General features: G+C 39.9%; 1 protein-coding gene across 3 annotated transcripts in view; it reads right to left on the bottom strand.

Annotated features, from left to right (window-relative positions):
• Window positions 1–5,810: 5,810 nt before the first annotated feature.
• LOC121382568 (tetraspanin-1-like) overlaps window positions 5,811–13,545 on the bottom strand; it is a 15,761-nt gene continuing 8,026 nt past the window's right edge. For 2 of the 3 annotated variants that reach the window (XM_041512041.1, XM_041512042.1), the window contains exons 5-7: window positions 10,953–11,189; window positions 8,891–8,974; window positions 5,811–6,693 (exon numbers count right to left, since the gene is read on the bottom strand). In XM_041512041.1, coding sequence (XP_041367975.1) covers window positions 6,484–6,693; window positions 8,891–8,974; window positions 10,953–11,189 — 531 coding nt within the window. In that variant the 3' untranslated portion in view covers window positions 5,811–6,483. The remainder of the gene's footprint in view (window positions 6,694–8,890; window positions 8,975–10,952; window positions 11,190–13,545) is intronic. The other variant, XM_041512044.1, reaches the window with a different exon arrangement.

The raw sequence follows: 13,545 nt of genomic DNA, 5'->3' as shown, positions 1-13,545 counted from the left end.
AAAGTGATTTGGACCAGGACCGTTTTGCAATACAATTTCTTTTTTTTTAAAGTGGTAAAATTCTTTGGATATCAACTGGTTAAATTATTGGAGCGGCGGCCGCCGCCCCATCCGCCCCAGTTCCGGCGACCATGTAGTAAGATACATTTTAAAACGGGTCACAAAAAGTAACTAAAACCTGGTGTTGCCATTTTGAATTTATTGGTGCATGTAAGAAGTAGGTCGAATGTTGGCCATATTGGTATTCAGATCGTTTACAGAAAATAGATGTTTGATGTGAATTCACTACAAACAAACTGGGTTTGAACATCGGAACATTTGCTACCAAGATCTATATGAGCTTATGTGATCTAATGCAAACAACCTGGGTCCCAGTGTTTCCACTGATTACATATAGGTCTGTATGACACTTCGACAGCAGTAAAAATGGCACAAACCAGGTAATTATTTCCAAGTTAAGAAACAGGAATACAGGGTGCAATTTTCACATGTCCCCTCACCAAAATACGAATATCTTCTGAATTATGATATCATGTTTTGTTTTGTTTAACGACACCACTAGAGCAGATTGATTAATTAATCATCGGCTATTGGATGTCAAACATGTGGTAATTATGACTCGTAGTCAACAGAGGAAATCCGCTACATATTTCGTATTGCAGCAAGGGATCTTTTATATGCACTTTCCTACAGATAGGAAAGCACATATCACAGCCTTTGTTCAGTCGTGGTGCACTGGTTGGAACGAGAAAAAAACAACCAGCGGAAATGATCCACCGAGGTGGTTCGATCCTGTGACGCAAGCACCTCAAGCGAGCACTCAACTGAGTAAGCTAAATCCCGCCCCAATATGAGAGCATGAGATCATGAACTGTAAAGTGAGGCAGCTGTGATTTGATGAACTCCTAGTATCTTGGTACGGTGTGCTTCATGTATGAAGCTATTCATGGTTCCTCTTGTAGCAAATATTTCTATAAGAAGCAAGCATTAAAAATGACTTGCCCTAACTGATTAGTTTAGTGTAGATTCCACTGTATTTGTTTTTAAAAAGTGGTATCAGCATATCACCAATCTTAATTTGGGAGTGATAAATCCACAAATGCATAGTATACATCACAAAACAGATCCATTACAAGAAGTTTTCTCACTGAGCGCTGACCTAATTAAATTCAATGGTTAAATAACGTTTTGACACTGGCTTTTTCACTGTCAACACCATTTTTATTTTAATAAAACGGCGGTCGCGAGCCAGTTCGCTCAGAATATGGAACTTTAAACATTTTTGTACCCGAAAATATTTTTGTTATATTTTTCTGATTGACTTTTCCACTCTCATTTTCCATGCGTTTAAATCGTTTTGATTCCATTCCTAATGGAAAAGCTTGAGGATTCCCTGCTAAAATCGGAGACTCGAAGGGATTCCCCGTGTCAAGCATTTTGACAGGAGGCGGTTTCATCCCAGTTCGCTAGCCAATTAATGCCTGAGATACTTGCCGAGCTATCAGTGTAAATATTTAATTGAAAAAAAGTAGTTTGCCGCCTATCTTACTCTCTGCGCATGTGCACTCCATCTGCGTTTTCTTGTCTGCTGTTGGTTGCTAATGTGAATACTTCCATAGCACCATTACCCCCCCCCCCCCCCCCCACCTTTCCCGTCCTGGACGGAGGAGCCGGCCGAGGCCGGCTCTTGAGCCCAAGACAGGCGTGCGCTACAACAGCTTACTCTGAATGTGCACGTAAAGCCCTATGACCTGACCTGACCTGACCTGAAAACGTTGTCTTGTAAAGAAATGTATCAATTTCTCGATTTTATGGGCTCTTATGACTTTGGGATTGATTGTAGATTATACTAAATGTGTAATATTTATAATGTATGTCTTATAAACGACACGAAGGTGTTTTTGTGTGTTTCTTGGCAGGTAAAAATCTGACATGCGCCGGCTGTACCATTGCTGCTGCAAGGGGTGGATGAGTGGTGTGTTCTGTGCATTTCGTGGGCCTATACCACAAACAGCTGTGAGTAGTTTTGTCCCTTTATTATTTTAGTTTGGATCGACGTAGGCAAAAAAGTAAAACAGTTTTGGAAATAACAATAACAAAAACTTTTTTTTTCTGTGAATTTAAATAAAATTATTTAAAAAATCAAATTTTGGAGCAACTTTCATAACGGTAGCAACCACAAACTTCAATTAAAATTACTATGCTGTAGACATATCTTACAGGTATCAATTTAAAGTGGTTGTGTTTTGAAGATTTTGGCAAAAACGCGATATTTGACATTTTGTGTGAAATTCACGAAACGTGCCCTCAGCCCTCCTAAATTGACAAATTTTAATACGTTGTATGAATTCATATTTTCATATACTTATCATTTGTGACACCCAATAGCCGATGTGTATTTTTGTGCTGGGCTATCGTTAAATATTCATTCATTCATTGTTTGAATTCTTTATTTATTGCAAGGGAGTAAAGATATATTACTATACTATAAATTTCGTTAAAAAAATCCAAAAAAAATCGTGTTTTTTCTTGATTATTTTAGTTTGGATCGACATAGGCTAAAAAGGAAAAGTTTAGCAAATTTTAAAAAGAACTATTTTTTCTTTTGATTTAAATTAAATTATTTCAAAAATAAAATAGGAGCGAAAAAACTATTTTTTAGAAGTAAAATTATTGGTGAAAAGGTAGGTGCCAATTGTCGTGACGCTAACTATATTGCAGTGTGTGCAAGAGTCAGGTGAACTATAATTCTTTCAGCTTGCATGTCCGTCTGAAACAAACAAACAAACTAATTGTAAACTGAAATAAACTAAATAAAACATTATTTACAGATTAAAATGCCCCTGTTACACAAACACTCAAGTCCGAGTGTCAACGTGCATCAGTATTGTATTGTACAGCACGGGTAAATATTGTATAATTACACCCCTTCTCTGTAATGATCTAGTCCGGCTCTGTTGCAGACAGCGGGATAACTAGTCTATAGTTAGACGGATGCGCGTCATAAATCTAAAAATAGACCGCCGCGCCAGCAAACGTCTTGTAATGTCATATTATATTATATATTTGTTATGCATTCTGTACTCTTCTTTAATCTCTTAGTCATTTCAACTCATTTGTTTGCTAAGATCTCATTGCCATTAATTGCTAATGCTAGTGTTCCATTTAGTACTGGCTCTGCAGGAACAATCTTCGTGTACATCACTTTTAAAATTTTCTTTAAAGTCTACTTGACTGTTTTACAAATTGCTATTCTAAATTCATCCCATTTCCAACTCCCCCCTCCCTTCTTCTGTCCTGGACCAGTCACTGGTGAAGTAAGAGATTGTGGCCAGGAGAGACGTGCCTGAACCTTAATTGGATATATACACGTTGATATGGTATCCTTTCCTATCATAAAATTTATTCGCAACACGACAATGTTTACTTGAATGATTACTAGTATATAAATGGGTGATTATATTTTAGATGTCTAGTCAAATAAAATCTTCTTTCTGTTTTTCGTTTCTTCTTTTTGTTTTTTGAGGCAAATTATTTTGGGTAGGTAGGCATTGTATAAACCTGGAGATTGGGTCGTAGCCCTGTGGTAAAGCGTTAGCTTGATGTGCGGTCTGTTTCGGATCGATACTCGTCGGTGGGCCCATTGGGCTATTTCTCACTCTAGTCAGTGCACGACGACTGGTATATCAAAGGCCGTGATATGTGCTATCCTGTCTATGGGATGGTGCATATAAAATATCCCTTGCTTAGTTGCTACTAATGGGAAATGTAACGGGCTTCCTCTCTAAGACTGTACGTCAAACTTACCATATGTTTGACATCCAATAGCCGATGATTGATAATCACTGTGCTCTAGTGGTGTCAGAAAACAAAACAAACTTTTTCTTTTAATCTCCATTTTGAATGTCAGTGGTCGCAGAGATGATGGTCGCGGTGTTGACATTCCCAACTGTAAACCATCCTACACCTAATTCGGTAGGGATGATGTTGTCCCAAACCTTTCACGTGTAGACACATGTCATATTATGTTGATATTTTATATAATTTGATATTTTAATTAGCATATAAGTTGTTTGCCGTAAATATAAGCATGTGCTTCAGGTATGTTAAACTTACTTTGAAGCATTAAATTTGTTGACGAGTTCAAGAATTGCTGTTACTATTCATAAAAATATGGCTTCCAGTAACCTTATTAATTTATTTTCCATTATACAAGTTTTGAAAAAAAACACCTCGTGTGGTTCAGTCGAAATGGCAATGAGTTTTTAAGGCCAAAGTAAATTTCTGGTCTCTGATCAGCGCGCGCGTCGATTTTAACCCTCGCGCGTCAACTTCTTTTTTTTTAAATTTGCCGCGGTGTGACGTCGATGTTTGCCTGGCTTTTCTTGCTAGGATATAAAACCGAATTTGGAGCCAAAATGGTCTATATGCTGGCTTGGGCCATTAGCTTTCTTTAATTTTTCCCTAAAACAGGTCCTGTCGTTCTGAATAAGTAGCATGGCTTGTTTTTTAAATATTTGCAGCCAAAGTCGAAGTAATAAAAATTGTAATGGAAAATATTTAGGGTACCAAGAGAAGACAGGGGGAAACATGGCCATTTGGATCAAGGTACACGAGGACGTAAAAAAACCCCTAAATATACCCACCTTTTCTGTGCAGTCCATGGAAAAAAAAAACTGCATTGGCGCATCAATTCTGTAACTTTGGTCTGACCAGACAGACTTTTTCTCTCTTTTTGTTGCCTAACTACCTGATATACTTGACAACATTGGGGCGCAAACGATAGACAAAATGCCGATTAATGACTTTTCTTATTTTATATTTAACATGCATGTTTTGTTTAATAAACATATTATTATAAAAATAGTTTTAAATATTTGTCAGGCTTATTAGAAAATAAAGTCCTGACCGGTGAATATTAATAGCAGAGTTGTTTGATTTAAATCATTTGATTTAAATCATGATTTAAATCACTGCAAAAAAAATCAAAAAAAATCATGCATTTCGATTTTTTTTATTTTATTATGTTTCATTTGATTTTTATGATTATTGCATTTATTTTTATTGATTATTTTGTAAACGTGATTTATCAATTAACTTGCAGTACAAAAAATGAAGTGTTATTTAAAATCAATTGTTACTTACGCTAGATAATTATTTTTACATACATTTATAATTGAAATGCAATTAGATTTCAACACCATGTAGTCTAACAAGTCATACTGATCAGTGACAATTCCCCCAAATCTATGGTTGGGATGATCCTGGGAGATCAACACAATAGAAGGTGTCAAGTGAAGCCACTCTGCTTCAATGTGGTAAATTGGACGAATTAGGGTCAGATCTAACAGATGTGATTTGAAGTCACCGACTTCACGTGTCAAATCACCTTATATAGCCATCCTGGCTAAACACCAAGTACTTAAACATTAACTCAATAATCCCCAAAATGCATTTTGTTGCCTCATTTCTAGATGTTCGAGGTATTTCCTTTCAGAATGCAGTGAAGCTTCCAAATCGTGTATTTAATAGGGAGCAAGTATTCAATTCAGAAGCTCCAAATTAAAGTACCGGTAAAAATGAAAAAAATCAAATAAATCTCATTTAAAAAAAAAAAAAATCTGATTTAAATTTTAAAAATCCGATTGTTTTTTTTGATTTTTTTTAAATCATGATTTTTTTCAACCCTGATTAATAGTTAGGGTTTTGGAAGATCGGCTAATATTCTGTTTTGATGGAACATCCTCGGATACAGCATGTGTTAGTAAGATGAGAAACCTAAGTTATACTGATGAAAAGCGAACACAAGAAACTGTACACCTGATTTTACTAACTACTAGCATGGCAGAGTGTGTATTCAATCAAACTTGTAATCTGGCAATCCGTGTCAATGAAGTCCAATTGACTTGGACATGTCATGATAAAAAACACTATAGGTTTCATCAACGCCAGTCTGTCTGTCTGTCTGTCCGTTCCACATAAATTTCTGAATGTTTCTTTTTCACACAGCCTTGAGATATTTAGTTGTAATTGTGTGTATAGCTTTATCCTGTTCTGTTACAGATCAAGTTTGACTTTCGTGGCGATTTACTCATTTTCACAGACTTATGGCGCTAGGCTGTAAGAGTTACAAACATTTGTTTGGCCTGGTAGGGGACATGTATTGCTTTAGTAAAGCTCTCAGAATGCTTGTTCATTGTTCATTGGATGAGAAAAGTTAGGTCCAGTCACATCTAGGCGTTCTGTGACAAGTCAAATTTAGTACAATTGCACGAATCGTAGTCCCATTTAATTAGTTAAACCAATGTGTTAATCAATCGCGTTAGCCCTTATATGAAGTTTTGTCACCGGAAACCAATCCTCACAAAGTGACGTGCGGAACTGTTATTACACTGTGATCTCTCACAGGTGAGTGATAAACTAACTAAATATATAAAAGTGAAAAACCAACTAATGTATGAGTGGTTTAGCTATTTGCTATCCTCAGAATGCCATTCCTACTGGTGGAGGGAGGGTGGAGAAGGATGTCTCCTGTTTCGTGCGCGAGGCTCTCTTAGGTGGCGTGGCAGGTATGCATTGTCTTCTTCTTATTATTCTTCTTTCTCGCTCTGCGGGTGCAATCAAAAGAGTTTTATCAACTTTTTGTTCTTTTTTTGACATTACGACACTGATCGAAGCGACAAATGCGATTACCTGAAAAGAGAAAGAAAATGTTTTCTTTAATTTGTGTCGGGCACTAGCGTTTACAGCAGATCAATGATAGGGAGATCGCCTGAAGTGCGATGGGTTTCCGGATCTATTACCAGAATCGCGACTGGTTTCAGGGTCGATCACCCGAAGTGTGATGGGTTTCAGAATGGATCTCCCGAAGTGTGATGGGTTTCAGGATCGATCACCCGAAGTGTGATGGGTTTCAGGATGGATCTCCTGAAGCACGATCGGTTTCAGGATCGATCACCCGAAGTGTGATGGGTTTCAGGATGGATCTCCTGAAGCACGATGGGTTTCAGGTTCGATCTCCCGAAGTGTGGTGGATTTCAGGATCGATCACCCGAAGTGCGATGAGTTTCAGGATGGATCACCCGAAGTGTGATGGGTTTCAGGATCGATCACCCGAAGTGTGATGGGTTTCAGGATCGATCACCCGAAGTGTGATGGGTTTCAGGATCGATCTCCCGAAGTGTGATGGGTTTCTGGATGGATCTCCCGAAGCACGATCGGTTTCAGCATGGATCGCCCGAAGTGCGATGGGTTTCAGGATAGATCACCAGAAGTGTGATGGGTTTCAGGATCGATCTCCCGAAGTGTGATGGGTTTCTGGATGGATCTCCCGAAGCACGATCGGTTTCAGGATGGATCGCCCGAAGTGCGATGGGTTTCAGGATAGATCACCAGAAGTGTGATGGGTTTCAGGATGGACCACTCAAAGTGTGATGGGTTTCACGATGGATCGCTCGAAGTGTGATGAGTTTCAGGATGGATCACCAGAAGTTTGATGGGTTTCAGGATGGACCGCTCAAAGTGTGATGGGTTTCAGGATGGATTGCTCGAAGTGTGATGAGTTTCAGGATGGATCACCAGAAGGTTGATGGGTTTCAGGATGGACCGCTCAAAGTGTGATCGGTTTCAGGATCGATCACCCGAAGTGTGATGGGTTTCAGGATGGATCTCCTGAAGCACGATCGGTTTCAGGATCGATCTCCCGAAGTGTGGTGGGTTTCAGGATCGATCACCCGAAGTGCGATGAGTTTCAGGATGGATCACCCGAAGTGTGATGGGTTTCAGGATCGATCACCCAAAGTGCGATGGGTTTCAGGATCGATCACCCGAAGTGTGATGGGTTTCAGGATCGATCACCCGAAGTGTGATGGGTTTCAGGATGGATCGCCCGAAGTGCGATGGGTTTCAGGATAGATCACCAGAAGTGTGATGGGTTTCAGGATGGACCGCTCAAAGTGTGATGGGTTTCAGGATGGATAGCTCGAAGTGTGATGAGTTTCAGGATGGATCACCAGAAGGTTGATGGGTTTCAGGATGGACCGCTCAAAGTGTGATGGGTTTCAGGATGGATCACCAGAAGTGTGATGGGTTTCAGGATGGATTGCTCGAAGTGCGATGGGTTTCAGGATGGATCACCAGAAGTGCGATGGGTTTCAGGATGGATCACCAGAAGTGCGATGTGTTTCAGGATGGATCACCAGAAGTGCGATGGGTTTCAGGGTTTCAGGATGGATCGCTCGAAGTGTGATGGGTTTCAGAATGGATCGCTCGAAGTGCGATGGGTTTCAGGATCGATCACCCGAAGTGCAATGGGTTTCAGGATCGATCACCCTTTACAAAGTAGAATGTGTCCCGTCCCAAACAGGGATAACAAAGCCAGTGATATTTATTCTCCTGGGAAAGATCTCTTGGCTTGCTTCCTTATCTACAGGAGTAGCCTATGTGGCGGCAGTGGGTCTCCTCTATAGTGTCTTCTTAACTCGGTGTCAAAACACCCATGTTAGTTAGATCTACACCAAACACCCTTTCCTTTCCTTTCCTTTCCTTCATTACTATCAGGTGAAACAAGAAGCAGAAATACCAGAGCTTAAAATTATTAGAGAAAACTAAAGGGTCAGGTAAAAAAACAATAATAATAAAGAAAAAAATATCAAGGCACATCAATATGACGTCTGCACTAACTAAACTCTGGAGAAAGGGCAACTAGGCCATGCCGCCACCTCCCTAATTACACCTCTTTGTTTTTTCCATAACCACCTTTTATATTTGCCTGTCGCCCCTAACACGACTCCTACCCCCACCCAGGTTCCCTGTGGCCATGCCAATTCCTCTCTCACCATCATATTATTTTTGCCCTTAGTTGCCACACGAAGAGTGAAAGACTACTAACCATGATCACTAGGCTTATTCCAGCAGTTATCACAATGAGGTAGTAGTTCTTCCTGAATGTTTTACGCAGCTCACCCAGGCATCCCTGAAAACAAACGAAATGATGACATCACAACAGTCTATTGACCTTCACACTCATGTACGTAAATCTCACCCAGTACATTTTCTCGTCAACAATAAGGAATCCTTTATATTCAAGTTCCCCATAGACAAGACAGCACATACCATGGCCTTTGTTATACTAGTCGTGGCGCAGTGGTTCAAACAAGGAAACCCCAGGTGGTTTGCTGATGACATTGTCATATATTAATGTGTTCTAGTAATGTTGTTAAACACAAAAAAAGGTTTAACTACATTTAATATATGCATAATATTTGTGGTGTATTTTTGTGCTGGGGTGTCGTTAAACATTCATTCATTCATTATATGCAGACCCGTAAGACGAAAATGTACGGTTTTTTTTGTCCTACTCTACATAAAAATAAAATAAAAAATGGTTTCTACCTTTCTCATTCGGATTTTGTCAGAGCTAGGATGAAGTTGTGTTTATCACTCGTCTCAATTGATCTCCCTTCGTACTTCCCCCTCTCTGGGGCTGATGATTAATGAATTTGGCTGTTGACTAAGTTCAACGTTGAGTATAGCGCTAGATCGGCCTATGTCACGCTTGTTTACATCGAAGGCAATGTGCCTGCACCAGCCGCACCCACACCGACGGGTCAGAAGAGGAAGCAGAGGAAGAGGAAACGCACGCCAGGGGAGGTCAAGGTTGGTGGTTAAACAACCAACGGCGACCACTTCTGTTAAACCACCCCCGGTCAGGAACGAGCAGCCAACGAAAACCGATACGGCAAACCGGAGGGTGGGGTGGGGGTGGCAAAATTGGCGGCGGTCCCTTCTACCCACCCGCCCCCTGTGGAGCCCATCCGGCAAATTCTACAGCCTCGCCATCGCTGCACTTAACTCCTCGCAAGAGGAAGGCAGTCTCGCCCCTTCTAAAGGAGTCGAATTCAGTCCAGGGACCAGCGCCAGCGGATCCATTGGTAGAAACCGCTATCATCTTCGGTGATTGTGAGACTGCTAACACCAGATTCCAAACACCATCACAAATCGCACCATCCACCAGATGCTACGGATCATGCTTGAGGAGGATGAACACCATCACTTGCTGCATTAGGAAAAATATAGCAGGTTTCCTCTGATGACTACGAGTCAGAATTACCAAATGGTTGACATCCAATAGCCGATTATTAATAAATCAATGTGCTCTAGTGGTGTCGTTAAACAAAACAAACTTGTTTTCTTTTCTTTTTTTTCCTCCTTAAAACATGTCACAATTACCAATGTTTGACATCCAATAGCCGATGATTAATAAATCAATGTGCTCTAGTGGTGTCGTTAAACAAAAACTTGTGTTTTTTGGGGTTTTTTTCCTCCTTAAAACATGTCACAATTACCAATGTTTGATATCCAATAGCCGATGATTAATAAATCAATGTGTTCTAGTGGTGCCGTTAAACAAAACAAACTTGTTTTCTTTTCTTTTCTTTTCCTCCTTAAAACATGTCACAATTACCAATGTTTGACATCCAATAGCCGATGATTAATAAATCAATGTGCTCTAGTGGTGTCGTTAAACAAAACAAACTTGTTTTCTTTTCTTTTTTTTCCTCCTTAAAGCTGCACACCCTAGTTCCATCCAGCAAAAATAAATTATAATTTGGTTAATCTACAAACCTGTAACACACTTAGATCACGTTTTTATCAAATGGAGTGAAAAAGCAGGTTTATATCGATAAATACCATGGGAATCCCCATGTCCCAATTGCTTGAAATAATTTTGAAAGTTAGTATTCTGATGTCACCGGTAGATGTCGCTCGAAGCACAACAATGCCTACGTCACGACAAATTTCACAGACTTGGGGTGCATTTCTTTCACCTCTCCTGGACATGTTCCAACTGTTCTGTCCTGGTTGTATCCCCTGTGTGTGTATGTGTGTGTGTGTGCGTGCGTGCGTGTGTGTGTGTCTGGTCATTTCGTCACCAGCTTTAATGTCCGCACCTTGGAGTAGGCGAATGTCCGAGTGTGTGGACAGTTCGGGTTCTCGATCAGTTTGTGGAAGTCTTCTGGCGTGGTAGCCCTCCTGACGTCGGAAGCCCTGGAGCCGGACTTGAAAAAACAACACGTGACCGGAATGCGTGCCTCGTAGACGTGTCCGCTGCCCGGCACCCGCCACGTCCTGTCCCAGGTCTCCAGGCCATCGTAGTCTCCCTGCCCCGACACGCCACAACACTGCAACTAGAAACAGCGGAATGAAACACTTTATGTTACACACCCAGTTAATCTGACTGTAGTAGGAAACACCATTCTCAGCGTGCAATCAAATAATAGTTTTATCGAACATAATACAAAAAACTTTCCACTACACTCTGAAGATTATTCATCACCTTAGTTAAAAGGTGAATTAATGTGCAACTCCCCACACATCCCAAACTCGGTTGTTAGCATCTTCCAACTCCTATATAATTAAACTAGAATTAAAAAGGGTGGCACAAACCAGTGCAAAACGTAATTATCTCCTTACTAAATACGGTTGCAGGTTTGGACGGACGAGTAGCCACCATTTGTTCTGACTGACCTGTCAAATATTAATAATGGATTTATTTCCTCTTGAATCTACTACATTACAAGCAAAGGTTGCAATAAAAACGATATCTCAACCAATTTCAGTTTTACTGGATGATCATTTGAAGTGAAGTCTTTATTTAAGAATTAAACGTTATCTTTTTGACGTTCAAGTGATGATAAACACCAAAACCATTTTACACATTGTATGAATGGCGTAGCATTAATATTGCCATTATACAAAACTATATTAAAAAAAAACCCAATCGAAGTCTATTCCACGATGATTTACAATTGTCTCAATACACAAATAAGCAAATTCTCTTAGAACGTTACATTCGGGGTTTTATCCGTCAAATCTCCGATTCATTATAATGATTTACATAAGGTTTTTATAAATTTTAATTTTCTGAATCAAATGTGGATAAAAAGTTATAAAATTTTAAATAACTGAACATCAACTGATAACGCAAACAATTTTGTTGGGGATTTTTGAAAAATATCAAACGATAATTAATTACGAATTGAACGATCTATATACTTAAATGGAAGATTTGTTGTAAAGTGGTTCGATTATGAATTATGAACTAATTAACGTATGGAAGAGCGTCAAATTATTTAGAAGATTTATCAATTAGTATATTAAAATTGCAGTTATCAAAAGTTGAATTAGTGAAAGTGAATGTGAAGACTTACCTGAAAGTGTAACTTAGTGTTACTGTGTGTGTGGATTTCAGAGGACGTTTGTGATTGTGTGATATTATTCTCGGCCAGGTCGCGTAATTGTGCACGAAGGGCAACAGACGATATTGGGATAAAAATAGAAACGATTGAAGCTTTGGGGATTCCGTTGTTGACGTAATTAGTAAAAAGTAGTTCCGGTAATAACATTATGTTTTTATTTGTTTACCGAAAAAGTGCAGTTTTCACGTTTATGGAAGAATGAAGGTTTTTTTGTTTTTTTTAATCACATGATAGCGTTTTAACCAATTCAAACGCCTATTACAAAACAGTAATTATAAAATGGAATTATATTACTACGATACTCAGACCAGATTTAAGGATCCGCGGGGCCTATTGCACAAATAACAGTGGTCCCCCTTCCCAGGATGTATATTTTGCAACCCCTTAGGGGAGAGAGAAAAATGACTTGGGAAAAATAAATGTACACATTCCTGAAGAATGGCAATCACGTCAACTAGAAGGTAGAGTATATGACATAGTTTTGCTAAGACACTAAATACCAGAGAACAGCTGGCTGTGTATACACACCACAGCTTGTCCTACGTCCCAGGCTGTGTACCAGAGAACAGATGACTGTGTGTACATACCACAACTTGTCCTACGTCCCAGGCTGTGTACCAGAGAACAGATGACTATGTATACATACCACAACTTGTCCTACGTCCCAGGCTGTGTACCAGAGAACAGATGCCTGTGTGTACATACCACAGCTTGTCCTGCGTCCCAGGCTGTGTACCAGAGTACAGATGACTGTGTGTACATACCACAGCTTGTCCTGCGTCCCAGGCTGTGTACCAGAGAACAGATGACTGTGTGTACATATCACAGCTAGTTCTGCGTCCCAGGCTGTGTACCAGAGAACAGATGGATGTATGTACATATCACTAGAGAACAGATGACTGTGTGTACATATCACTAGAAAAGAGATGATTGTGTGTACATACCACTAGAGAACAGATGACTGTGTGTACATACCACAGCTTGTCCTGCGTCCCAGGCTGTGTACCAGAGTACAGATGACTGTATGTACATACCACAGCTTGTCCTACGTACCAGGCTGTGTACCAGAAAACAGATGACCGTGTGTACATATCACTAGAGAACAGATGAATGTGTGTACATATCACAGCTTGTCCTACGTTCCAGGCTGTGTACTAGCGAACAGACGACTGTGTGTACATACCACTAGAGAACAGATGACTGTGTGTACATACCACAAGAGAACAGATGACTGTGTGTAGATACCACAGCTTGTCCTACGTCCCAGGCTGTGTACCAGAGAACA

This window comes from Gigantopelta aegis, chromosome 10 (assembly GCF_016097555.1).
Source record: "Gigantopelta aegis isolate Gae_Host chromosome 10, Gae_host_genome, whole genome shotgun sequence".
Taxonomy (NCBI): Eukaryota; Metazoa; Mollusca; class Gastropoda; order Neomphalida; family Peltospiridae; genus Gigantopelta; species Gigantopelta aegis.
The sequence above is the reverse complement of the archived record's forward strand: the minus strand, read 5'-3'. Positions and strand labels throughout refer to the sequence as shown.